Raw genomic sequence first — 26,740 nt, forward strand, 5'->3', positions numbered from 1 at the left:
CTGTATGGCCTTTTTGTTGCTGCCAACTCCGCAGGTCCAACAAACATATCTCAGCAGCAGGTGTGAAGACTCGGATTCATTCGACGGGCATTCACACCGCTGGCGAACAAGGCACGGACTGCACCCATTGGCAACTTAATAAGATTTCAACAAATAAATGAAACAACAGTTAAATTAATAACTTAAATGGAAGGAATGATAGTAAATTATGTGAAGGGGTGGTAAAATGGACAGAATCTACAAATTTGCAATCCTGTATGGTATTGGAGACCAATCTTTATTTGCTAGAAGGCCTACAAACATTTGTGATACTTAAATATGCATTTTTCAAATCTGTCAAGTCCTAAAAGTTTTGTGTACTGATATGTTTTATGAAACTCACGGGGAATTTATTCCAGGAGCTTTGCTTTTGTTAATTATTTAACTGAATGCTTCACAAATTTACACGCAAATAAGCTTTGTGCAAATTAAATAAAATGTAAGTTTCCAACGTGCAACCGAAATGGATATTCATTAGAACATGTAATATTTATTCTTTTCTTCATTTTCTAAATAAATAGGTGGCTGTGTTAATGATATAAATTAAGAATTTTGAATGTGAATCATTATGGGCTGCTCTCTATCCAGTCCGTAAACTCTAGCCGTTTCGTGTGGTCCACGCAATTGTGTTTGCTGATCTTGGTGAATGGGCAGCAAGACCTGGGCGAAAGGTCCAAAACAGCTAGTGTCCGCGGCTAGAATAGCAATCAATGCCGTGTGATAAATAGCGCCATAAAGCGTTGCCGGCGGCCGAGACGACGCGCATCTGTATTACAGAAGAGCTGCGTGTAATGCAGCCTTCTCCCTGAACACTCAGGAAAACATTACCAGGCGAGAGCCAAGGAGATGCGAATCGGGTTCGTGTTGTTTCTTTTAAATCTCGGGGACCGCTGCTGTTGGGTGGGCAAACAGGCTGAAGATGTCTCTTTCTGCGCCACTGAATTACCGCCTCGACACATGTCCGCCTAATCTGCCGAGAAAGATAAAACTGCCGCAGCAGGTGGAAAAGCCTTATTCGTCTGCATCTCACTGTGCGCAAAGCTTTAACACAAATAAAGCAGGATTATCCCCGAGATAAGACTCGGGCGCTGATGGAGCGAACATGATGCTAATTTCTTTTGCAGAGGATGCAATGTGTGTCAATTGATTGCAAAACAAACCGATCTAATGTATTACCCCTCAATTGAGTCTTTGCTTACCCAAAATTTCTACAACATTGAAAAAATAGCAAAAACAGCATATCAGAAACATCATCATATTGTTATCATCCTCATAGAAGATTATTTTAAATGCTCATTGAAATAAAATAGTATTGTTAAAGAGAAAATATTAAAATACAATTTTATATTATGTTTGAAAATTGATCGCTTTAGCATGCCAGCTTTTGCACCTTTTTGCCCCTTCTATACGAAAATATAAATATTTGATATCATTGAATTCAGAGTAGTTCAGTAGCAGGAAAAAATTATCTAGGATCTTTCTTTTTAGTTACTCTAACTCTCGTAATTTTGAGCAAATACCTTGCACAAAAATCTTAGAGGAAGACTGCCATGAAATCAAGAACGTGTATAACGATATCCAACTGACTTGAATTTTTTGAAAATTATAAATTTTTACAAGGTTGCTTAGGTTTTACAAAATCCAGCATTTATTTTCAGAATAACACACAGCATCGGTAAAAAATGACATTATTACGTGTTTTATCCTGTTTCCAAACATGAAATACACTTGAAGTTGCAACGCAAACTTTAGCCAAATATCTTGAAAATAAGTTAACAGTTCAATTTTGGTGTTTCTGATTTTGTTAAGGTTGTTAATTTCTCATACTCATGGAAATTTCCTATACCTCTCCTTGATTACATTAACAACCGAGACACTATATGCTCACATTTACTTTCCTAGCTGAACATCTTTAAATTTATGCTTCTGTGACCAACAAATGTACCAAACAGACAAATAATACTATTGCGACTGGTCAAGCAAGAGATGTGTGTGTCTTTATCGAAAGGCCCCTCGAAAATGGTCGTCGTTTGTTTTTGGACGAAGTTAACGGTCGGGGGTCGTAAATGACCAACTCGTGTGCGGCAACACACGTCTTACGCACACGCGAAAGCCGATAGACGATTTATGTGCAAGGTGCGGGGGACGCGTGTTTTCCCGCGTGTCCTTTGGCTGGACTGCAGAGTGACGTCAGGCAAACTCCTGCACACATGCAGTGATTAATGGAGCGTGAGTGCGCGCAGCTCGCTCCCACAAGACCTTTTTGCGACAACTTTTCACCACCGCTGCCGCTTTTCGCCGCACCCACGCAGCCATTTTTATCTGTTAAACGATGCAACCTGATGGCGCACATCACTGCAGAGGACCAGTGGCGAGTGAACGAACGCCTTTTGGCACCGTTCTCGCCGAGATTAGCGATAAAAAACGGCAGTATCGTATTGATTATCGTTTAGGTAAAGTAATAAGCCGTGCGCACGGCTCAATCGTGCCTCTTCCACTCGATTTTTTCGTCTGCCGCCTCTTGATTTCGCGTCGGGGACGTGAAAGATGCCTGCTGCCGATCATGATATGAGAGCGTATAGATGTCGGCTGATTACATTGATTTCTTCCTAAAATTAATTTTGGCTAACTCAAATCAGACAGCAAATTTGTGTAAAGAAAAATTTGTATCAACTAGTTCGAGATCATTTCTCAAGCTATCTATTCAAAGAGATAATTTCCTGCTTTTCATTGCCATGGCAATTTGTTTGCTGTTTTTCACGAACCCTTTTTGTGAGAGCGATGATATAGTCCGTTTGCAGAAGAAAGCGAGGTTCTGTTGTTGGGCGTTGTTTTGTTGTTGTTGTTGAGTTGATGGGCTATCTCTCCGATTCGACGCCACTCGGACAATTCATTCGTCTTTCAGGCCACTTTTTGCACACCTCGCTGCAGTCGATGCGGATTAAATGAATCGCTCGCCAGCCCGCAGTCCTTCGCTTTCTGCCCGCTATTAGTCGGCCGGCCCGGCTATGTTAGCGCGACGATTTGTGAGCTGCTGGCTGCCCGAGATTGATTTATCTCCGCTATTTCTTATTGCATTCTCGCCGACAGTTTTCCTAGCAGCCTGCGGCACCCTGATGTATTATTGTTTTGAGGTTTTTGCCCACCAACAAAACATCGTCCCGTGCGTCCTGATTGCTTTGTTAAGTGCGAGGCTTTTTCAGGCCTCGATGACGAGATATTAAAAGGCCAACGCGCCTCAGGTCAGAAACGCGTGATTACGGCTTTACATCATCTACTTTGTGACTGGAATGTCAAGCTATGCAACCTGCTCGACATGTTTGTCGAGAATTTTGCCTACCTAGAGCTGGTCCAATACTGTGCGGTGTTAGTGTTGTGCATTTTAATTAGAGAAATCATATATCCCCTGAATAGCATGTCTGTTATTGCTTCTTAAATTCGACAAATAAGGATGGATTGCACTGTCAGTAATTTAATCGTTGCAAGCCTTCAACGCGATATCAATCAATAATCGTGTGAAGCAATCCTGATATTTAAGCCAATAATTTTCTTCTGTATTGACTGCATAAAAAAGTTTAAAATAACTTTTTCTTGTAACTTTATATTTTTCAAAATTATTTTATTCAAAAATAGCCAAGAATTCATTTGATGAAACAGGTGAGTCAATTCCAGCAACCAAGGGAAGTCTGTTGGAATGCAATCACGAGAAAACTCCATCGATTGCAATCACTCAATTTCACTCTCCTTCTCCATTAAACGAGTTTTGGTTAAATTCCAGGCAACTCCAGCGAGCAAGTGGCGAGAAATTGGGGCGATATATTAAATTTTCAGTCCTGTTCCCGTCTGAAAGACGTTGGGCGTGTTTACACAGGAAATAAATTTATAGGCCACTCGAATGCTCGGCTTCCTCCTTTCTCCTGTGCAAGAGCGGTGGTTTGAAACAGTAGCAACGCGAAATTTACATAAAAACGGCGAGCGAGCGGGAGCGCGCTGTGTACGATTGAAAAATCGCCTGTCTCCTCTGTGCGCGCTTAATAAATATGCTTCCAATCTGGGACGGCGCAGATAACTTTCCACGTTTTAACCCGGCCGTATAACCGGATAAAATACGTCTGGCCCGCACGGTGGAGCGAGTGCGAGGGCGGCCGTAAAAAGATTTAATGCCCTTATTCAATTATTCTTTGTCTGACACGACTCGCTCTCGCGCTCTCGCTTTTGCCGCACCCGCGACGACCCAAACTGTGAAACGGCTTGGCGAAATGATTAATTGTGCGCGTCTCCGCGAGTTGCAAAGAGCCCCCAAGGTGAAATTGCAAATGAACTTTCGCCGCGGCAAACGCTTTGCGCCGTTTTGTGGCAGACACACCAGCCAAATCAAAAGTCGAGCCGCGCAATTCGGAGACAGCCACGTATGAAATGCGTTTTCAAGGAGCTGAGATGAGATTGTTTGATTACAGTTTCGAGCAGAGGTTGCAGCAGTCTAGATTTGTTTGAAACCACTATTTTGCTTACTAAGCAGAGCACTCATGGAAATCACTGCTCTGATTTCATTTCTAATCATTTTTGCTTCCAAACGAACTTCAACCTTATGATGCTTTAACAGTCTAGGAAGCAAGAAGCCTATTAAGTCAAGAAACTGCTCAGATCTTAAATAAGCTGCATACTTATCGATTCTCGGGTAACTTTTCTATTTCCCTTTGCATTGTTCTTTTGTCTAGAATTATTAGCGCTTTATGACTTCTCGTCTATGATATGCGTGTAAAATACGTGCTCATGGAAATTAGATTTTGTCACATTTTTGAGAGAGGATGGGGTTTATAGCTTCGTTAGAAACTGAAATTTTGCCGGTTTAGAGCGTGTGTGGGTTTTGCGGCTGAGGACAATTTAAAGGCGTCGGGTCCGGCGTGGAGGACGCGAAAGCTGCTTTGGCCAATTCCGAACCACCGACAACAGACAGAAGCCACCGCGACAGGAACAATAAGCTTTTGGCAGCGTCGAGACCAAATTAAACAACTGCAAAGAACGAGTCGGCTGACCTAATCACGAAACCATTAGCTTCGAGTGCCGGCGCGCGCTAGCTGCTTCTATAAATAGAAAAGCCAAGAAACGGCGACGCCAGAGCGCCCTTTCAGCAGTCCCAACGTTTCATCTCTGTGCCGCGGAGCACAGGTATTAAAAAATAATGGCTTGGCGCATTATTCCCGGCGAGTTGGCTCGCTAGCTTTGAATTAGCTGCCATCATAGTCTCTTCCCGCCTGGTCCCGAGTCATATTCCACCGTGTGCACATCAATTATTCATGCTCGACAGCCACCGTGCAGCTCGCGATGATTTCGATTTCCAATTTGATGAAGAATTAAGCCGGATATTCATTTCCCAAATCAAATTATATAATTTTAATTGATACCACACACACGGTAAGCAAATATTTAAGCACGGATTAACTGTCTAGACTTAATGAAAAAACGAGTATTGGATACGCCGAGACTGGTCGAGTAAGTTAAATAATAACATAATATCACGAGGGTTGAAATTGATTGAGCTGTGCTGATTTAAAATCCCCATCATATCATTGCAAAAGAAAGTTTTAATCTTAAAAAACCAGGAAAACCGTGTAGGGTTGAATTTAATTCTACTGATTTTACAATGGTTACTCCCACAAGCGAACAAACAGGCATGGGTGGCTATGAATTTTGTTTTGCTGATGAGGCCTGTGGGGCCGAAACAGCTGCTGTTACTAATGTTATTAGCGTGTTTGTTCGTTTTTCAGTCAGAGAAGTCATTGTAAAATCAGTAGAATTATATAATTTGCTGTTGAGAAAGCGAGTTGTGGTCTGAGATAGAGAAACACAAGATTTTACTAACAGGATAAACTCACGAATTTATTAGCGGTGTTGTTCGTTGACTGCGAGCATCCAGGTGCCAGGGTGTCGATTGGGAGTCAGCAGAGTTGAACAGTCAAGTCAATCCAGGAGTGTCCTGTGGTCGGTCAATGTCGTCACAGCAAAAAGTCAGAAATTGCTAATAGAAATATCATGGAATAAAGTTTGTAACATATCTTTGACTTGAATGATCATTATTAATTGTGGAAAGTGATTGACTTAAGTGCGAGTTAATTAATATTGGCAGATAGGGTGGTTCTTGAGTTGGTCCTACGCAGCGCCATCCAATCTGGATGCGTGCTCACCACACAAGCTTTTACATCTCTGTTCTATTTCTGAATTCCCTGTTCCCTGGTAAGATTTAAACTCCTTCAAGATGGTTTCCTTGGCAAGAGTGAGCAGAGCAAACAACGCATGAATTCCCTTTTGTTTCTAATAAATCCATCCTTCAAGCAGTTTGCCAATCAGCGTGATTTATCACGTTAGATCGCATAATCCACTTTGTGTTCACTTGTGCACTAACTGTTTGCTCTCTCAACTTGACTCGCTAGCAACAAACAGATCGGCTGAGAGATGAAATGCAAACGCTATTTATAAATGAAAAGCCCCCCGCGGAAGTACACAGATATATAGAACGCGCACGGAGCTATGGTGAGAGAAGAGCACACAAGCTGACTTGGCCAAGAGGCAGCAGCGGTAGAGTTCTACCCTATCAGCTTTCCATCCGCGCTTACTGCTAATTAAACGCCCATAGAAGGGACGTTGAAAATAATCTCAAAAATTCTGTATGTTTCCGACTAAATATATTAAATACTGAAATACTATTAGACCTTGAAAAAATATATGGCACACTATAATCAAAATTGTTTGCTTTTTTCTGAATAAAAGTCAGCGGTATAGTAGATGTTGTAATTATTGCGAGTATCTACGTGCTGGAAGCTAACGTACCTTGTTCTATCTCAATGCTTTAGTGCACTTCTGAAAGTAAGGATTAATTTTTGTCGGTTTTGTTGGGGAAATACGTAGCTGCAGCTGCAAGCCCTCATCAACATGCAGCAATAACAATTTTCCTGGAATCAACCTTTGGTTAGTAGCCATATAATCCAGATGTTTTATGAATATATGCTGTGACCTAGTAATTTATCACAGGCTTGCATTTCTCTTTGCCAGAGTACAGACAGATTAATCCTCGATATTACGCGGTCGTAGTGCAGAATACGTACGTTCACTGCACGCTGTGTAAATGCATTTATCAAGCGCATGAACAAAACGAGATGCACCAGTTGTGGGAGTAATGATTCATTAAAAGCTAATTTAATCTGGCCGCCGCTCGCACGCTGCTGCTGTTTAATATGATGAATAATAATGAAAGCGCAACGCTGGGCTTATTTTGTCGGGTAATCCTCATGAATTTTCACTTTATATCCACGTCGGCATCTCTCAACACGGGCCCGCTCGGATTTCGGCGCCTTCGCTCTTCAAGAAAGATAATAATTAAGCCTGCACTGCTGAAATATTCATGAATCGCCGACAAGAAAAGAGAGCGAGCCAGAGGGCGTTTTCGCTTTCCCGCACCACACCAAATAATATAATGCAGCCGAGAAAATCGACTCGCAGATTGCGTCGCGATAAAATGGAGATCTTTCTGATGCCTTCTACCCTCCGCACGCGGCACAATAACCGCCGCCGCCGCCGACACAACATCACCATATTCAGCCAGCAAAATTGTGTGAATTTTAAATGTGCATAATACCACATCTTCTGGACTGGCCGCTCTGGTTTGTGGTTTACAAGTAGAGATTGCGTTTTCTTATATTATTTTTTAAAAGTTCATAATAATTATGCTGATGTTTTAGGGAATTTCGTAATGAAGTAACTTCAAAACGCAACTTCAACGTTCTGGCTAATTTGAGCTTTAAAGCGATCCAGATTTTGTAGCCTTTCACTTTCCGCCATGGTTTCCAATCCGCCCTCCGTAGTTCCACAGAAATATGCAATATGCGAGGAAATGGAATCCGTGTTGTAGCTCGCGAATTGCATTTCCCTGTTCGAAGAGTGCTCAGCCGGCTCTGCTAGTTTGTATCGGGAAATTGCGGTTGAAATTTTCATGCTGTGGTCGACAGCAAAGAGTATTGCTCTCGGTAACGAAATGAAAAGAACACCTGCGTCAGAAGATGGCATCAGTGCGGGAGAGGAAGATTGGAACGAGATGAAGATTCTGAAAACGAAAGGCACTCTTACGTGATGAATCCGCTGAGGAAAAAAACTCGGCTGCCTAAAGCGCTTCATGTTTTAAACAGAGCATATTCCACTGATGGCAAACGATATTGGTTCAAATATTATAGTGTCGATCTCTTTCATCTTGTTGATTTCTCATTTTTAAAAATCGTAATGGGAATTCTTGGAATGGGAAACTTCTTGACTAAATAGTTTGATTTATAGGGTGTTAGTTAACTGGTTGCTATAGTATACAAATAAAAATGAATGGTTTTTTTTAATATACCCCCATATCCCGTATAATTAGTGTTCCCCAGCTAAACTAAAGGTTCGAAATGCATTCACTCGTTACCAGAAATATTTTTATTTTCAATTATACCAAATTCATTTTTGACGTTTCATATTAATCTTTTGCAAAAATGCGAGGTTTCCGATTTCGCTTTCTGAAAATTTTTTTCCATGATGTTGCATCTGATTTATTTATTTCATCAATTGAAATAAGAAATATCCGCATCTGGGAAATTGCCATATCGACTCTCGCGCAGCGCTGAAATCCGCGACAGACAGAGTTGCAGGCTTGATGCTGGCAGTTGGGAAGTTGGTTGCCCGGGGAGAAGCAAGCGCTGAAAAGTAAGTCTTTGGTCGCGAAAGGCGACGTGGAATAAATTGGCCGCGATTGGCAGAGCGCGCGGCAGAGAAAAAGTGCATCCCCACACCATATATCCGTCGCTGTGTGCAGCAGGGTGCTGGAAAAAGCTGAGTGAGCGTCGTTCCGCATGCACGGCCGGTAGCGTGCAAGCCAGGCGCTGCGGCGGTCCTCTCGAACACGCTCGCGCTGGCCTTTTTGCCAGCGTGTGTGACTTGTATATTTCTCCTGGGGCATTTCCATATAAGTAGAGAATAATGTACTCATCGCGTTGCTGTTGCACTTTGAGCTCTCGAGAGGATTTCTCCTCTCCGCTTATATAAAGCCACCGCGTCGCCGCTGCGGCCCATAAAACTAAAACTAGACGCTTTTCTGCTGCCTCCTCGCCAGGCACAATGGGCGTTTCCTTTTTTCCGCTCGTCTCATGCGTTTGTAGGCGCAGCTTTTCAATTCTTGACAACTTCCAGTGCTTTCCGATGGTCCACGGCTCATGAAACATTCACTATTTTGCAATTTTAGGTGGTGTCTACCTGTTTGTGTGTGCTTCTCAGCAATCTCCTCCGCGAACAAAGTAGGTGGGCGAGATGAAATTTCTGCTGAGTTAAAAGTTGCTCGCCACCGCGTCGCTTTGCGTGTGAGGCGTGGACTATTAATATCGAGAAAAGTTTGCTCCAATTCTAAGAGTTGAAAAGAGAATATTTTGAAAAAGCTTTCTGAAAAGTTTTCTCCGCGCGTGAATTAAACTTTTGCACTCTGAGAGCAAAAACGAAAACACTGGAAAGAATTTCAAAATGGCACACTTTTGACAGCCGAGTCGTTCGTCTCACTTTAAATTATTCCATTTATAACTTTGCATGGACAATAAAGCAAATAGCTAATCCCGGTCACTGTAGTTTTAATTTCTAACTTAGTCCGAATAACGTCCGCGAGGTAAAATATTCTCTCCGCTACTAAAACGAAAAACCACGCTTGGTTGAAAGTTTGACATTAATTTGGCAAAAAATCACAGCATTTTTGGGGTCCTAATGGTGATTGCGTGCCGGGCAATTACCACAAAATCAGATCTCGCATGTGCACATGGCACAAAAGCGTATATAGATGGGCATTACGACCGGACAATAATTAACAGCAAATGGACAGTGCTGCGGAAAAAGATTCGTTCGCCAATGAAATTTGGAACGAATACGTGAGCGGCCAATGCTCATTGACGAGCCAGTGTGCGCACGCGGCAAATTAATTGAACTTTATGGACTTTTTTGCTGAGAGTATGTGTTTGTTTGTGCACATAAATTGGCGGCTTTTTACATTCCAAACCGGGAAGGAATAGTATCAATAATATTGTTTTTTTCTGTTATTTTTTTGCACAGCTAGGGTGGAGGGAAACAGAAACAAGGTGGTCCCCTGGGGAGTATCCTCTCTGCTTCTGCTCGCTTGCGCTATATTGAGCACCATATTTCTGGTAGCTGCTTTTTATTTTCGCTCTCCCCAACGTACGCGTGAGACTGGCGTAAATATTGTTGCGTTCCCTTTCACAAGAATATTAATTATTGAAAATCATTAAATGTTGAAGACGCATGAAAACGTTGCATAAACAATTCACCACCTGGGATATTGATTCATTATAATGTTAGGTCGAATATGCCTAAATTATTGCTATATGGTTTATTGACATGGAATTTTTATAACGCTACTGAGTGGTGTATTTCAAAACTCATCAAAAATTGAAGCGTGTTAAATTAAATTGTCAAACGGAAATCATGATGATGAAAAATTAGCTTTTCGCGTGCAAAGTAAACAAAGATTGGAATCTACTTTTACTCTTGTCACCCATGCGGTGATTTGTGAATTTTGAGCGATATCCAGGGGCGGACAGGCGGGTGGACGTCCTAATCCCGACGACACACACCGAGCGTCACAAGATTTGCATAAAACCATAAAGAGACAAATTGCACGCACGCTGGAAAGACATTTGTATGGGGCGAGGCACTCGAAGAGCGAGTACCGAGGGAGGCGAGCGGGGATTTACGCCACTGGCACTCGCATCATCATCTAAAATGCGGGCTTAAAATACAAATAGAAAAATGGGAATCATCATTTGTCTGGATTTGTGTAATAACGCGCGCTCTGCTCTCTCCGCGTGCGCACGCTGCTAGGTGTAATGATCGCCACGACGTGATTATGCCACCGCGATGGCTCTCTCAGCAACCCTCAACCCACATCAGAGATGCGTGAGCATTCAAATGCTGTGCCTGACCGAATGTGTGTGTTTTCACAGCTCGCGAGAGCTGCTTTATCGCCTCTCGTCTTTTCTCGCTTTTATGGCCGATCGTTTCGCAACCTCGGTCACACATTTGTTTAAAAAAAGATACTGCCATACCATTCTAGCAGATATTTCGTTTTCCTTTATCGAATCTGGATGATATGCCGGGGTTATACTGATAAAAAGTGGGATTCACAACTACTATGCTGATCGTTTTAAAAACTCTACTGTGCTGGTGGGATATAAATAAATCCTCATTTTCATTGTTTGCCATGGAAATCCGCAGATATGAATAGATTGCACATAGTCAAAGTATATCTGATTCAAAAGTTTATTTCCTTATTCTCGTCAAAATGAGCGTGAGCCGCGTTGTTTAAAAAGTCTCGTCAACGTCACCCTGGTCTTCTTCATCTTCGTCATCATTGTCAGAATCATCATCATCGTCCTCTTCAACCCACTCAGCTTCCTCCTCTCCCAACCCTTGCGAATCGTTGTCGGCAAACATATCGGCAAAGAAGCGCACTGGACCCCACAAGTTGCCACCCTCGTCTGAGACCACGACAAGAGACAGACCAAAAGGGTCCAATGCATCTTGCCAGCTCTCCGAATCATCGTCCTCCATCTCATAGTGCGGCTGTCCAGCCGGCAGTTCTGCGTTTGGGGACAAAATAGCGCCGTATTCAGGCCGGTGGATGGCACGATCAGTGGTGATATTGTTGGGCAAGGCACGATTCGGACCTAAGAGACGCAGCGCCAGATTGGAAGCGTCTTCGATTGTCAGCATGTTCAAGGCCGAGCGAGGTGACGGTAAAGGTTCTAAACTATACCTGTAAATTGGTATGGTAGACCAACTCGGTGAAATTACACGCAGACAAAAAGTGAATTCTCACCACTTGTCTTCAAATACATTGTAAACCTCATTGGCGTCGTCAACTGATCGTCCGTTGTAGCCGCCGACGGCAAGTATATCATCGCCAATCACGGCGACGGCGAGATTACTGCGCGGTGTCAGCATTGGCTCCATGGGAATCCAGATCATCCGATCGGGGTCAAATCGCTCCACGCTGGCTAAACGAACGCTGCCGGAAAAACCACCTGGAAGTCAATTTATTGGCTACGGATTTTACTCAGTGCAGCTATCACTTTGAATTAACGTTGGGTTTGTTTTAATACTGTGAGCATGTAAGAAATTTAATGAGATTCTAGGCAAAGCACAATTATTATTTTAACCTGAAATATAAAGTTTGTTATAATGGCGATGAAGAGTTTTTGTTTTTAATCATTTTTAGCTCTGAGTGGAAATCAAGTTGTGAGTTTATTTTGGTTTTGATTTATGTTTACCAGATATAAAAAAATCCTGTCAAAGTCGGATTAACTCATCTCAATTACGTTGATAACTAAACGAAAGGGGTGGTCGATTTGCCAAATTTCGCTTTCGTGCCAGGTGTGTACTCACCAATGGCGTAAATGTGTTTTCGTAGGGTGACGCATCGCACGCCGCTGCGAGGCGTGATCATGTCGGGCAACAGCTCCCAAGTATTTTGCTGCGGGTCGTAAACCTCGGACGAAGACAGCACCGTCTCGCCAGTGAATCCGCCCACGACGTAAATCTTGCCTAAGCGAACCAGATAGAAATTTATCTCGGGCAGACCGTAAATTATACAGTGTGTGTGTTTTAACATTTCAGCCTCCCCGGCTGCGAGGAGGGATGCGCAGTGCGTTATTATGGAGTGCTCGCCTGGAAATATGAGGCAAAAATGCCTGCAGGCCGCTTTTTGAGAGAAAAAAGTGTGTAATCCTTTTGTTTAAACAACGAGCAGGGCATGCAGGATTTACAGACGCGTGGGTTAAAATTCCGTCAGAAATGCAGCATTTAAGTGGAAAGCTGGCTGCAAACAAGCGCCCTGGAACTTTGGATTTCCACCCATGCTTAGTTAAAGTTATTGGAACAGTGCTGCACGAAAAGAACGGCTGTATTTTTTCTGGTAAATTCGCTGTTGGTCGTATAAAAAGTGTTGGTCATTCATTAGCAATATCACACTATTATGCGTGCTCACATTAAAACCTTGCAAATTGAGACATTTTTCTGCTTGTCGCCCTGCAATATTTCTCTTACAAAGCGTTTGCCATGTCTGTGTTCACAATTCATTTTTTGAACGGACACACAGTGTATTTATAAGCCTAAGTTGTGTTTAAGAGGATTAGGGGATTTGCTGAACAAAAATTTCTCTGAGTCTCCACTCTAAATCCAGGCTCTACGCTGTAAACAAGCTCTACAGCCGTGATAATTTTCATAATTATTACCTGCGTGGACGGTGCAACCGGCGTCAGACCTGCAGTGGTGCATCGGTGCTATGGGGTACCATTTGTTAGTTAGCGGGTCGTAATACTCGGCTGAGAAGTTGCGCTGGTGGTGCGGATCCGAACGACCACCGATTGCGTAGATTCGCTCGTTTAGTGCCACCACGCTCACGAAATCCCTGAAAACCACATTTGGGAACTTGTGAGAATACAATAATTTTATTAGAAGTTAGCCCAGTAGTAAATTTAAATTCCAAGGTAATGTGTACTCTAGAAAGATGAAAGAATGCTGTTTTGTTTGTGCAATATAAGTCATAGCACTACATAAGTGAGTGCTGTTAAAAATGGCACGTTTGTGTAATGGATTAACAGGATCTTTTTCTGGGGGTGCAACAAATTGTTTCCTCCAGAATGCTTTCCCTCCAGCATACAAACTATAAATTGCCCGGTTCTTATTACAAGATTTATCATTTGATAAAAGAGATTCAATTTCCTTCATGGTTAAAATGAATGTTAATTTTAAATTAGGAAATAGCAGCCCCAATAATTGCCTTGACTGGTTGAGTGACGCGAGCACTTCCCATTTAAAGGTGCGCAGACTGAGTTTAAGGCAGCGAGTTGTGTCTGTGCCGCTCTCTGTGCCACCGATCACGTACAGGTCGTCTTCTAACCGTGCCAGTCCATGGTATGCCATTGTATGATCGGGGTTGCTGCTCTCTAACGCTGAAACCTGAAAAAACCAATGCGCCGTTCTATTATTGAGAGAGAAATTATCGAGATTGAAAATATCGAGGAAAATATTCCATTTTGCTGATAGTGAAGTCTAAGTCTATTTTTTCATATCAATTTGTACTCTGTTTAAAATGAAATAATTTTTGTTTTAGGTATTTCTTCTTTTCATAAAATTTGAAACGACAGCAAAGAAACCTTTTCCTCTGGTTGTGTCTTTAAGAATGGCTTAAATGCGTAGATGATATTATTCATCTGAATGCATGCAGCCGCTACTTCCGATTTTCCAGTTGCTTTGAAACTCTTTCTGAAAACGAAACTTTCACAGGTCACGGGGCATTCGCTTGATTTGTGAGAGCAGTCTCGACGGAAAGAATTATTTATGAAAAGGTGAGCGCACGCTCAAGTAATTTTTGCATAACTCAAGTAATTTAGCGAGTGACAGGGAGTGGCGAAATGTGTAACTACTTTGGCACTAGCCGGCTAGCTGTGTGTGTGTGTGTGTGTGTGTGTGTGAATAAATTACATCTTGTCTGCGAGCAAAGGAAAGGCGCTAAAAGCTTCCACCTGGAATATTACTCACTCTTTCACTCACTCACCGATGGGCTCAAAGTAGTTGTTGCCCTTATTTCGCTTTAAAACTTTCATTACGCTGCCTCCTCTTTGCGCCTTTGCCGAGGATCGGAAAGGAGTGCTTTTAAAATGCTGCGAAATAAAAAGCACCTTGCGGACGTGCATTATTTATTGTCTCGCGGCGCAGTCAGTTGGCACAAAGCGAGTGCGGGGGGCATCGAAAAATATTCAACGTAACGCTTGCCAGTGATGTATCGGGGTTTTACAACAGCGACTCTTGGCTCTACTGCGGATGTTTCACTTCTCATATTTTATGTGCATCGCATTTAATGAGACCGGAAGATTGATTATACTCGTTCGGTCTGCAGGGTATTTGAAAACTTGTGCGACCGCTGTGGGCACGGGAGTACACTACAGCATCAAACGGAAATGGGGTGCACTTGAAGGAGATGGGAATACGACTGACGGGAGCAAACCAAGCAAATCGAGCTATGAATTTGCATTTGAAACCAAATCACGTGTCCTCACTATTGCGACGCCCGTCTGATGCCATTTCCCAAGCTCACAAGGAAACATGACGCGAGCTGGTGTGTCCTCTTTATAATCAATTTTAATTTGAAAATTAAGTCAACGACAGAGCGCAAATAATCTCGGAATAATTTTTTTCCTTTTGCGAGTGCCCGTGTATGTACCTCAGCCCAGGCGTCTGCGTTGATATCGTAAAGCTGCATCTCGTTGGAGGGAGCGCCGTTGACCCAACCGCCGACCGAGAGCACCACTGTATGGGGCAGTCGTGGCTGCACCACCACTGGAATCTCCGACGGGTCCGCGCTGATCTCGGCCGACAGCACTTGGTCCACTGCCAAGTCCAACTCCTGTATTTTCCGCACTAGCTCGGGGCTGCTTCGTACCATTGGATGACCCAGAACCTGACATTATCGATTACAAAAAATTATTTCATTATTTTTTTTGTGACACAATTCTGGTTACAGAAACATTTTTGGCTTTCTTTTTGCAACACACAGCGGTTAGAATTGATAAGATTGGACAGAAAAGCTGACAGTTACAAAGACTGACGCGAAGGGTTCAGGGAATTACGTTGTGGCTAACGAAAGTTTTGGGCAGCAGGCCAAATCGGATTGTGCCGACGACAACCGTGTCCAAGTGCTGTGTGCGCTTTTCGGGGTCATCTTCCAGCCACTCGACCACGGTCTGCCACACGTATTGCTCCCTGGCAGCGTTCAGAGCGTCGTCCTGCAAGAGTCGGATGAGAGTCTCAGGACGCAGCTGTGCTAGGGCCGCCTTCTGCTGACCGCGCAGTCGGTAACTCGGCTTGCATAGGTTGTGCAAGACAAACGCAGTAGCCATTCGCTGCACCTCCGGCATGTAAATTTCTCTGTAAATAAATTTCCAATTATGAATTTCAATCAGGGACAGTGTGTTTGAATACCCCTGGGTCATTTCAATGATCTTGACGCTTTTAGGCAGGGACAAATTTTTTGCCATGAAATCGAAACAAGCTCTGCTAAGAAGGTCGATTTGCAGGAAGTCAGCGGCCAGCAGGATTCTCCACACGTTGGAACAGTTGAGCTCGATTTCTTTTAAATAAGTGAATCTGAGGATGACCTCCAAGACGTCCGCGGTGACGTTGGGCAAGCGGACGATCGGCTTTTCAACTCCTTTTGCTCCCGAGCGAGGGCCAAATTCAAAGGCAGCCCTTGAGAAAATTATAAAGCACGGAAACTAAAGAGCTGCTGAATAGGTTTCTCACTTGAAAAAGTCGCTGCAGGCCATCAGGACAGCCGAGTGAACCCTGAAAGAGGCCCCGTCCTTGGAAACGACGGTGGCGTTACATAAGGCTTCTCGCTCTCTCAAATCGTCTATAAAATTCAAAAAGTTTAAACGATCAGGCATGCTATTCCAAGCCCAGCTATTGTTGTAAAATCCTCCTTCTGTTATGTAATAAATATATCTTGTAATCACGAAATAAAAAATAAATTCTGATTGCGGACTGTATATAAATGTGATTGAATAACTGCAACAATATATATTGCACAACAATAAATATCAATGAGTTTCAAGAATAAATTAAAACCTTGAAAACAAAAATGAAATTCATGTTGCATTTTGGCTCTAACAAGAGGTTGATTCATAAAGACAAGAAGAAGTTTGTTTGAGAGGAGGAACGTAGAAAAAATTCTGCGATATTTTGCAACTATCACACTTAGGAGCAAGACCAAACACCATTAGCAAAATATTTTAGAATTTTTAAATGGAAACATAGATGACTCTACATACTATGATAGATAAATAAATAATTGTTACTTTTTTCCCTCACAAGGGTGTGCAGGGAAAATCTCATTTCATTTCATGAACTATTTTCAGTTCATTTTCCTGATAGCACAATGTCAGAGTGCTGTTTAGGTCATAAAATCAAAATACGCAAAAAATACCAATAATAATTTTCCCGATACCGATATTCCAATTCAACGCACTACGATATTAAAGAATGAAAATAGGGAACAATTGGTGGATATTTTGGTTATTTGGATCATGAGAAAGGAAGTGAAAGAACAAAACAATAATACTGCCATTCGATCAATGTATTTCAACAAGCATGCATCTTTCCCGCTCTTTGTATTCGAATCTGCACAGCAAAAAATACAACGTACCACGCCCACTTTTCAGTGTTTACATCGAGCCGGCAATGCTAGTGTCGTCTATTTTGTAATTTTCCGGGAATATTTGCCAGTGCGCGTCAGGAATGGCTGAGGTTGAAGACCTGCCAACCATGAAGAGTAAAAAGGAAAAAGTAGAAATGAAAAAGGCTGAAAAAGAAGAGCTCGAGGAGGAAAACGCGAGAATGCTCGCCGCTGTCGCCTTCGCAGTTGTTCTGATCTGTGTAAGTGATTTAATGAAAGATTAATTTAAATTTATTCCTATGTGATCGTTTTGCAGATTGGTTTACCTTTGTGGTGGAAAACAACTCAAGTTTATAGAGTAGCCCTTCCCTACGAAAAAATCGCCTCTCTTCGCGCCCAGGAAGAGCAAGGATTGAGCTTGAAATTGACCCTTTTGACCATTGAAGAAGCCAGGGGAACACAATTGTGCGCCGACTTTGATACAGTTTTCAGGATTACTAGTAAGATCGTTGGCTGATTTATGTACTTGATTGATTTAATTATATAATGGTATTTTATTAAGAACTCTTCCGGATCTCCTGCACAAGCAGAGCCCTGAACCCTTCTGAAAAGGCAGACATTGGAGGCGTGCAAAATTTGGCAGAACTTGATAGAGTACGTTTAATCTAACCAGGCTGTAATCATATTGATATTTTGCTCCTCTAGCTGGATATAATTCCAGTGGAAATTGGAAACATTTTGCTGGTCGAAGTTCCAGGCATGTTAAGGCTGACTCAAAATCAAATAGTCCTTGGCTCAAAGCGTGCGTTGTTTTTCTCTTCTGAAACGGGTACAGTTACGTTTGAGGTTTTTCTTCTGATGCTAACAATTAAATATAATAAAAGGAGCAAAGAAACTTGCCATGGTTCTGAATGAATGGCTACTGCGCGAAGAAACTATCACGCACACCCTGAAAGCAATGAGAGCTCCCACTCTGGCTGGAAAAAGTAAAGAGGCAAGGACCAGAGTGCCTCCGACCGTTGGAAGTCTGGACATTCTCTTGAGCTTGGCCGTCCCATCTCCTGAGGAAATCAAAGTTGATTGGGACATCATGGCTGCCATTGAAGGCAAAGCTTTTAATAAATGAGAGGGATTAGAAAAATTCATAATTACTTTCAAATTTCCAGATTATTTGCACCCGTTTCTAAAGGAGATGAGCAGCATATCAAATTTTTCAGTCAAATCGCAGGTAGAGTAAACAGCCAAATTTTGAGCTCTGTCTTTAAATTTTAAATTGAAGGTCACATATTTTGCAACGCTTGGAGTGAGGAAGAAAGCTGTCAACACTAAGGAACTTGGTCCTCACTACGCCATTCAAGAGGAGTTGTTACCACAGATCATTTCACCTTTGGAAAAGAAAATCGGTCAGTAGACATTATTGTCATACCCCTAACTCTGGGTTTTTGTTTCAAATTTGTTTATCATTTTAAACCAGCATAGCAACTTTGCCCACATTGAGGAACAAAAAATTTTTACAAATCAAAGCATTTCATTTTTATATTCTTACTTGGTCAATACACATAAATATATATTTAAAGGAATTATAGCCAGAAAATGCAACAATGAATTGCTAAAACGATCAATTATTACAAGTGCAATCTCTCACCGCACTGAGCTTCAAAATACAAACATCAAAATTTTGGCGATGTTATCACCGATTACTGCATACGCGGGCTTCAAGAGACTTTTTGCACAGCAGCGATGGAGGACTAAAAGTTTATTACAGGTGTTTTGCATAGGGAGGGAAATTGATGACAGAGCAGTCCTTTAGCTTGGGTGGCGGGTCAGTCATTCCATGGTTTTACCTTAGCCACTTGGTAGGAAAAGGCTTGCTGGCCAAAAACGCTTTGCACTGCCCGTGGCTGGAGACGCTGTTGCCGGTCTTAGCTTCGCCTCACACCTGCTGGCCAGTTCAGTTATTTGAGAACAGCAAAAAAACAATTGCATGTCTGAACGCTCTTAAATTCTTGTTTGTAAATAAATATGGTGACAGATTGTACCATATTTTAAGCATCGCAAACAGTGCTCTCTATTTTGTTTTATGATATTTATTTCAGTGCACCGTGATAAAATATTACTGTGCGCAAGTGCGTATTATTTTTACGCTGCAATTATATCGATTTTGGCTGCGAATTCATTTGTAATTTATTTATCTTCAAGTTGTATTTCCCCTTTTGCTATTATTTTTCCCGGTTTTACTAAATTAAGCATCATACCGTTATTTAAGGCTGATTTAAATGTTGATCTCCTTTTCTTTATGAATGCAGGATCTCATGTTTCTACGTCTGCTTCATTGTGCCTGGTGCTCTACATCCCTGGGTGCACTGAGGCGCCCCTGCACTTCTACACCAAGAAAGGACAAGTGGTTCCTACAAATGCCATCATATCTGCTAGGTGGGGTGGTCTCGTAGTGCTTAATCCTCCAAAGCATGCTTGCAAGAACGATGACGAGCCAGCAGAGATGCGAGTGCAAACCCTGAAGGTCATGGGACTCTTTTTGGCTCAGCTTAGACAGTTACTTGGAATACCAGAACTGGTAAATTTGAATCTAATTTCATCATCATTAAATGTGGTTGTTTTTCGTGTAAAATTTAAAGTCCGCTAAAGTAAAAAGTATTTGGAGTTATTTAAAAATTTAACTTTTTCAAATTTAGTTTTTTACACTTCAAAGGGACTCTTGTTGATTTCCATATTTAGCTAATCTCAATACGATTTTCAATATTTCAAGTAACTATGGTGAGTTATAGGATCCAATTCCCTCTGCGGAAATGCTGCCTCTGATGGAAGCCGAACCTCGGCTTTGGGAAATCGACTCACTGATGAGAACTAGAGCTTTGGAGCAGGTTACTTCTGCGACCCTTACTTTGCAGGTTAAGCAAATAACCTGAAAATATGTCCACTCATTCTCAAAGTTGGTTTTAATTTTTCGCAGTCTCTCTCAAAACTCCTAGGCCAAATCGGCAACATTGTGATTGGCGATGAAGTGGGCAGAAGTATTTTTGTCGCCACCGAACATGCTCACAGGGCGGAAGCGCTTTTATCCCAAGGTCATCTGAAGGAAGGATTTGAGGTTGCCAGAGTTGCCTTCTTGGAATCGGAGTCGGCGTTTACTGACCCGTCTTTGCTGGCGCTGCTCTACTTCCCAGATGATCAAAAGTAATCAACTTTTATTTGCAATAAAATCTTCATCGTCTGACTTATTTATAATACATATATATGGTGCCAGGATGTGCAAGACTAAATTTAATTTTTCTTTTAAGGTATGCTGTTTACATTCCACTCTTCCTGCCTGTCATGATCCCTGTGCTGATGTCGTTGAAGACAATTAAGAACTGGATATTCAAGAAGTTAGGCAAAAGCAAAAGAGACTGACACCTCCTCTCATGCAAGTCATTTTTTTAATTAAAACCCATACGTTGTGATTTATATTTACGACCTTTAGTTTTTGTTCTGGTGCAACTTTCACATAAAATCGATATGATTAAGTGATTTTAGGCTTTGATAATTACATAAAATCAATTTATTGCAAAGCTAGTCTAATCCAAAATTCAGACTTCCTAGTTTGAAACACTGAACACTGATGATGCAATGAAATATATTGCATCAAATTATCAGCCTTTTCAAATATAAAATCCCGTATGACAATTTGATTAGGGTTAATGAGTGAAACAACTGTAATATCAGCATATTTCTGTGATATTATCTTTATTTGATAATCTCAAACTGATAATCGCATGTTTTTATCACTTTGGATTTTCTTCTCTTCTATTGATAAATCTACACAAACACCCTTCTTAGATAGTTTTTGGCACCTTATAATACACTGAATTTTACAAAATAACATTTGATGCTGCTGCTGTACGATTTCTAATATACATTTTAAAGTGGTGGTGTGGACAAGAGTGAGAATCAAAGGAGCAGGTTGTATATTAAACTGCTTTTCCCGCAAGAATGAGTGTCATCTGTTAGTTCGTGACTTTTTACTACATGCTAAAATACTGACGACACTTTTCACTATATTTACACAGGAGCTCGTGATTTGGTTATTAATCATTCCATATTTCTGAACACGCAGAGTTTTTGCATTCTGCGTTACTACAAGTTTGTAAATCGCAACTTGAAATTTACAAATGAGAGATCTTCATGCCTACATATTAAACACTGTTTTTGATAAATATAAGATTTCACTATCATTGAAAATTATTTTAACTATATTATAAATCTGCAAATTATTCAAACATATTGCAATCGTATAACAAAATGGTGATTTTAAATTATATGTATATTACTTAATGTTAATAAATCGTTCGGTTGGACATTTCGATCAGTCGCTGATTGATCACAAAAATAATTAAAGGCTAGTAATTAATACTTATTCGAGAGCAGGAGCCGATCACACGATTTGAGTTGATCAAAGAAATCCCATATCAAGTGCGTTGTAAAGTGCCGCTGTGTCGCTGTGGCTTGATATTCGCCAGAAGGGGAAATTCATCTGAAAGATATGATCATTTAGTTTCGCAAACTAAAAATTTAGTCTTGATTTTAAATTAAAATTAAATTCTTATTTAAAAGTTTCAATTAGTTAAAACAAAAGTAGTGTATGTTTGCACCTGCTTTGCTGCTGCCTCTTCGTCCTGGCCATCTCCAACGACAACATATGTGCACTTACGTCCAAATCTAGTAACTATTCTTTCAAAGCAACTTTCTTTGCCTATAAGGTAACCAATACAACATTAGTCATGGAAGTGTGAATAATTTAAGTGGGGAAATACCTATTTTAGTAGCCGAATAAATGTTCTCGATGGGGAACAGTCCTCCTAGTCCAAACAACAAAACTTTGGCTAGCGCTGGCACCAACTGGGTCGTGGTAACTAAGACGTTAACACAGTTTGGCCTGAAATATAAAGTATTTTTAGTCTGTTGCATGACATTAGTTTAAGTCCTAATAAAATAAATTAAATTGCAGAATGTAAGAAGTGCAGTGTTAAATCTGGCGTTGAATCTTATTAGTTTTGAACATAAGAAAATAATATTCGTTGATTATTTATCAGTAATTATTAAATGAAAATGTTCTCCAAAACTTTTTAGTTTACTTACAATCCTGTATAGAAAAATATTAGCTTCATTGAATTATAATAATGTGACGCTAACGCTTTTATAAACTGTTAAAATCTAAAATTATTGTGGAATATTCACCCTACTGTTACTCCCATTTTTCAGTCTACCTCAAGACAATAAACGTTCAACATTGGCCAGTTAAAGTAAGCAGAAAAGAATCATGATTATTTAATATTTAAAAAAAACATCCATTGTATACATGAAACACACAGCATGACAATTAATTAATTATGCTGCTCACCTGGAGTTGATCAAAGCTATACACTTTATTGCCAGCGTCAGCCAGTTTTCAGTGACAGCCTCGATTTCAGCCCGCAGTTGTAACCACTGATCCCTCTTGGCCGGCCCAAGCAGTCCTGTCAAATTATTATCTGTAAAATCTGCTCAACTGCAAGTAATGCCTGTATTTTACCCCCAACGCTGTGCCTGTAGTTGTTATACATCTCCTTGATCCTGCGATAGCGGAAGGCGAGCTTCCGCATCCAGTCGACGCCTCCGCGGACGCCGCCAGTAGCCAGGCACAGGTTGCCATTGCTGGCCGCTGCGTGGAAACCGTCAGCAGTGAAGTTGTACGAGCTGTTAACAAGATCTCTGCTCATGTTAATAGTCTTGCCCTACAGGAGGCTATTAACTAAGAATCCCCTCAAAGCAATTAGATGAGAAAGAGAAAACATACCCTAGGTCCTGGCCATTGTCGTCTGAAGCGACGTCGTCAATGTGGACTTGGTCACAATCCTCAACATCGTTGAAGAACAAGTGAGTGTCTGCAAGACTGAACACCAACTCCTCCATCCTGAATCCCAGCTGGACGACACCATTGGTATCCTGCGAAATCGATGGTTAAATTACCACAGAGATTTAAAAAAAAACGCAAAATTTACTCTAAAATTTAAACGCACGCAGGTTCATTTTTTGGTGACATAAATTTTAGCAATCTCTCAATATGTGACGTATACACATACAACATTTTGTTCATTGCGAAAAACTATGTTTTATCTTCATTGCAGCGCAAATAAATTAACTTTTACAGAATGAAATTTTAAAGTGTATGATTATTTTCTATATATTTTGTAATTTTGAGTCATTATTTGCAAATGAATGCCCTGAACTCACTTTGCCAAATCTGGTGGCATACGATCCTGTGAGCAGCGAGTGAAAGATGATTATTGTCTCGTCGAGGTCCCAAATGAAGACCCTCTCCAGACTGCTTTCAGGACTGGGTGAAGGATTGTTTTGCCTGCGGTTGCGTCCCCTGCTCGTTCTGTTGCTCGCCTGGGGAGCTGCTAAAAACAAAGTCGATCAGAATAAAATCTCATTTAGTTTATATGAACGCCTACTTTCCGCACCGGCAGGGTCCCTGGAGGATGCGGCTGAGGTCCTGCGGTTGCCAATGCCATTGGCGTCCGAACCGCCAGGGATCGATCCGGCCTTGACTGGGGAATTCGGACCGGCCTCGGCCATCGTGTAGTTGCTTGGGCTGTCGGCTGCAAGAATCAAAATTAGACTTGAATTATGTCAATTTACGAATCAACTATTTACCTGAGAGAGCCGGCTGAGTAGTTAGCGAGGCCAAGTGGTACGATCCACCTGAGGAGGAGGAGCCATTGCTGGCGCCCAGCAGAGCGCCACCGCTGGTACTGCCGCTCCCGTTGCTTGAGGGCGAAGCTGCTGAAGAGGCAGTCATGTAGGGTGAGTAGCTTGACTGGGGATGGTAGTAAGGGTAGCCGGCAGCCGTCGCCTGAGTGTAGGGGTAGCCTCCGTAGTCCATGCTGCTTGCAGCCTGTCAGGGAAATTTCAAAAGTTAAAAAAGGTAAAAATATGGAGAGAGAGAGAGAGAGAGAGAGAGAGAGAGAGAGAGAGAGAGAGAGATAGATAGATAGAGAGAGAGAGAGAGAGAGAGAGAGAGAGAGGCTTCAAAATCTGAATAAAATGTATCTAAATCAGAATTCATTGCAACGTTTTCATACCATATGCACATTATATTTTAATCAGTGCGATTTTCACCATTAGGGATTTTAAATATCGATATTAAGTTAATCAAGGGGCTACAAACCTGCTGGGAGGAGAAGGGTTGGGACGAACTGGTCCCGTTAGAGGCAAAGGTGCCCGAGGTGGACGACACGCCAGAGGACGTGTAGCTGCTGCTGCCGTACGAGTAGGGGTGCGCGGCTGGAGGCTGGGCCGACTGCACGCTGGCACTGCTTGCGAACGCTGTCGAATAGGGGTTTCCCAAATAGCTGGCTGCTGCAGCAGCTACCACCGCTGGGCTTAGGTTGGAGCCAACCTTGCACGATTGGCTTAAACCACGAGCTGAAAAACCAAAATTTTTATTTCAAGCTGACTCTAAAATATAAGAAATGGAGTTTAAATTGACGATTATAACTACTTTGCTTTCAAAAGGTCAGAATTAAAATGAAGATGAAATGCACCTATAACCATAAAATATTTGCTGCCCTGTGCTGAGCTGACTGTGCCAACCCTTGGATATAACTGCAACGAAATAGTTAAAAAAAATTGAGGGACACTCATGTGCTCTAAAAGGCTGATCTAGCAAATGTGTGAAAGCAGAGATGTTGAATTTAAAACCCATTTTTCGAGCGGAGAAAAGTGAAAACTTACACGGGACGGAGCCGTAGCTGGAGGGGAGCATTCCGTAAGGTGATGCTGTCTGCGCTTGGTGGCTCGAGTAAAAGCCCGGACTCTGCATGTATGCCGACGCAGCACTCTGACCGCTATACGCCTGACTCATGCTGCGAACACGCGATTTTCATTTAAATCAAATACATATTAAAATGACGAACAAATAACAAATTTTTCAGGAAAAGCCGCTGGAATTTCTAAAACCAAAGCCTCTCACCTGCTGTAATACTGAGATGATGAATATGTCGAAGCTTGGTGATAGTCTTTTTCTCCTGTGTATGAGCTAATTGATTCTCCTGCTGCAATTCAAAATAGTGTTATCAGCAAAGAGTTCGGGCTGAAATTGCATTGAAAACCGACCATTTGAGTCTCCAGTCACTGCCCAAGAAGCGCTCGAGTAAGACGCTGCAGGTGCTTGGTGCGGAGAAGTCGAGCTGCCCGCCTCCATCACAGAACTTCCCTCTTGACCCTGCAAAAATTATTATTTCGCTGTAATCGTTTCTTCAAAGGTAAAAAATATTGGCAGGAAAAATTCCACTCAAAAAGATAAACACTAAGTGCAAAATCCATAAATTGCAAAAATTGAAACAGAAAGCGTACTGCAACTGAAGTTTGAGAAGTGGCGGAGTGCTGGGGCGGCATTCCATTGGTGAGGTGGGCGGGGGTGGCTGCGGCCACGGTCGAAGCGGACGACGTGGCCGTCGGGGTAGTCGCTGAGCTGGCCACCGGGGTGGCTGCAGCGTCTTGCTGCTGCGAGCTGGGCGGCGCGCTGGTGGCTGCCGACGGTGGCGAACCACACGTCGTTGAGTCTGACTGACTGGCTGGACTTGAAATGTTGCCACTTGTAGGCTCCAATGATCTGAAAAAGGATTATTCAATATTGAAAATACATGCAACAACATTTAGTTAATAGGAATTCAAGAACAAAAGTAATCGTCACACGGAAGATCATAAAAATAATTAATTTCGTCATTATATAAACCTTTTCTCATTTCTTTAAAATTGATCAAATCAGAAGTCTGTCTCAAAATTTTGTCCTGGCGGTGGCTGAGCATTTTCCGGGTGGCTGATGACTGGCCAGTATTCAAAACTTAAGTCTATAGTATTGAGTTACTTTTTTAAATTTAGCAGATCTGAAGTTACCTCAGGGTTTTTGAATTTATTCCCCCGACTATTCAAACATTGTGACTGCTGATGACAGTCGTTTAGGTGAATTCGCCGTCAAGTTTAGAGCAGCAGAACACAACTTTAATAGCCAGCCGAAAGTAAAAAAGTGCTTTTAGAAGAGCGTTCAAAGAGCGGTGCGGTGGAGTTGACAGGCAGTCGGCTCCTGTCAACTGTTTGCTCATCTCCTGCGTCTTTTGACGGGCAGACTGACTTGACTAGCACTCACGAGAATAAACACCAAACGCCGGCTGTGCACCGAGAGCGACTCAACACTCCTGCACTTCACAATGTTCACTCTTGCACGCGAGATGACCCTGCTTGATTTTTTACCTCTCGCTACTTTGCCGACACAGCAAAACTAAGAGGCTCTCATGCACTAGTATAGTTAGCAGCTCCTTAAAGAGATTTTGATTCGTAACAAAGTAGAGCAGCAAATTACAAACGTAACTGCAATTATTTATTTTAAAAATTTAGGTGACATCTAAATTG

General features: G+C 41.9%; 4 protein-coding genes across 8 annotated transcripts in view; 2 read left to right on the top strand and 2 right to left on the bottom strand.

Annotated features, from left to right (window-relative positions):
* The window catches only part of LOC135934449 (EEF1A lysine methyltransferase 2), a 233,086-nt gene that overhangs the window by 85,593 nt on the left and 120,753 nt on the right, over nt 1-26,740 (top strand). The gene's annotated exons all lie outside the window — the stretch shown is intronic.
* On the bottom strand, nt 11,351-16,597 carry LOC135937731 (kelch-like protein 10). The gene is made up of 9 exons (XM_065480941.1): nt 16,417-16,597; nt 16,096-16,362; nt 15,744-16,041; nt 15,338-15,574; nt 13,895-14,073; nt 13,347-13,522; nt 12,499-12,657; nt 11,933-12,137; nt 11,351-11,869 (listed from the first exon to the last, which is right to left on the bottom strand). Exons 1-9 carry the CDS (start codon nt 16,557-16,559, stop codon nt 11,416-11,418), a joined length of 2,118 nt encoding a protein of 705 aa, XP_065337013.1. The 5' UTR covers nt 16,560-16,597; the 3' UTR covers nt 11,351-11,415.
* Nucleotides 17,350-20,758, top strand: PIG-S (phosphatidylinositol glycan anchor biosynthesis class S). The gene is made up of 11 exons (XM_065480954.1): nt 17,350-17,547; nt 17,604-17,787; nt 17,850-17,941; nt 17,993-18,116; nt 18,172-18,393; nt 18,454-18,515; nt 18,567-18,690; nt 19,594-19,862; nt 20,074-20,196; nt 20,259-20,482; nt 20,587-20,758. The coding sequence occupies exons 1-11, from the start codon at nt 17,410-17,412 to the stop codon at nt 20,696-20,698; spliced, it is 1,674 nt and encodes a 557-aa protein (XP_065337026.1). The 5' UTR covers nt 17,350-17,409; the 3' UTR covers nt 20,699-20,758.
* LOC135937708 (eyes absent homolog 2-like) overlaps nt 21,005-26,740 on the bottom strand; it is a 52,572-nt gene continuing 46,836 nt past the window's right edge. For 3 of the 5 annotated variants that reach the window (XM_065480931.1, XM_065480894.1, XM_065480923.1), the window contains 14 exons: nt 25,685-25,943; nt 25,445-25,553; nt 25,302-25,383; nt 25,064-25,194; nt 24,498-24,754; nt 23,984-24,224; nt 23,782-23,928; nt 23,558-23,727; nt 23,121-23,269; nt 22,857-23,035; nt 22,686-22,800; nt 22,099-22,220; nt 21,937-22,037; nt 21,005-21,818 (listed from right to left, as the gene is read on the bottom strand). In XM_065480931.1, the coding sequence (XP_065337003.1) occupies nt 21,738-21,818; nt 21,937-22,037; nt 22,099-22,220; nt 22,686-22,800; nt 22,857-23,035; nt 23,121-23,269; nt 23,558-23,727; nt 23,782-23,928; nt 23,984-24,224; nt 24,498-24,754; nt 25,064-25,194; nt 25,302-25,383; nt 25,445-25,553; nt 25,685-25,943 (2,143 nt within the window). In that variant the 3' untranslated portion in view covers nt 21,005-21,737. The remainder of the gene's footprint in view (nt 21,819-21,936; nt 22,038-22,098; nt 22,221-22,685; nt 22,801-22,856; nt 23,036-23,120; nt 23,270-23,557; nt 23,728-23,781; nt 23,929-23,983; nt 24,225-24,497; nt 24,755-25,063; nt 25,195-25,301; nt 25,384-25,444; nt 25,554-25,684; nt 25,944-26,740) is intronic. The other 2 variants (XM_065480903.1, XM_065480913.1) reach the window with 2 other exon arrangements.

Source organism: Cloeon dipterum, chromosome 1 (genome assembly GCF_949628265.1).
Source record: "Cloeon dipterum chromosome 1, ieCloDipt1.1, whole genome shotgun sequence".
NCBI classification, from domain to species: domain Eukaryota; kingdom Metazoa; phylum Arthropoda; class Insecta; order Ephemeroptera; family Baetidae; genus Cloeon; species Cloeon dipterum.

Coding starts and splice junctions, on each gene's coding strand:
- LOC135937731 (XM_065480941.1), bottom strand. CDS start 16,559: ATGCCTGATCGTTTAAACTTTTTGAATTTTATAGACGATTTGAGAGAG. Junction 12,658..13,346: donor CGGTTGCACCGTCCACGCAG/GTAATAATTATG, acceptor TGGTTCGCTTAG/GCAAGATTTACGTCGTGGGC. Junction 11,870..11,932: donor AATGTATTTGAAGACAAGTG/GTGAGAATTCAC, acceptor ACCAATTTACAG/GTATAGTTTAGAACCTTTAC.
- PIG-S (XM_065480954.1), top strand. CDS start 17,410: ATGGCTGAGGTTGAAGACCTGCCAACCATGAAGAGTAAAAAGGAAAAA. Junction 17,788..17,849: donor TACAGTTTTCAGGATTACTA/GTAAGATCGTTG, acceptor TATTTTATTAAG/AACTCTTCCGGATCTCCTGC. Junction 18,117..18,171: donor GTTTTTCTCTTCTGAAACGG/GTACAGTTACGT, acceptor ATATAATAAAAG/GAGCAAAGAAACTTGCCATG.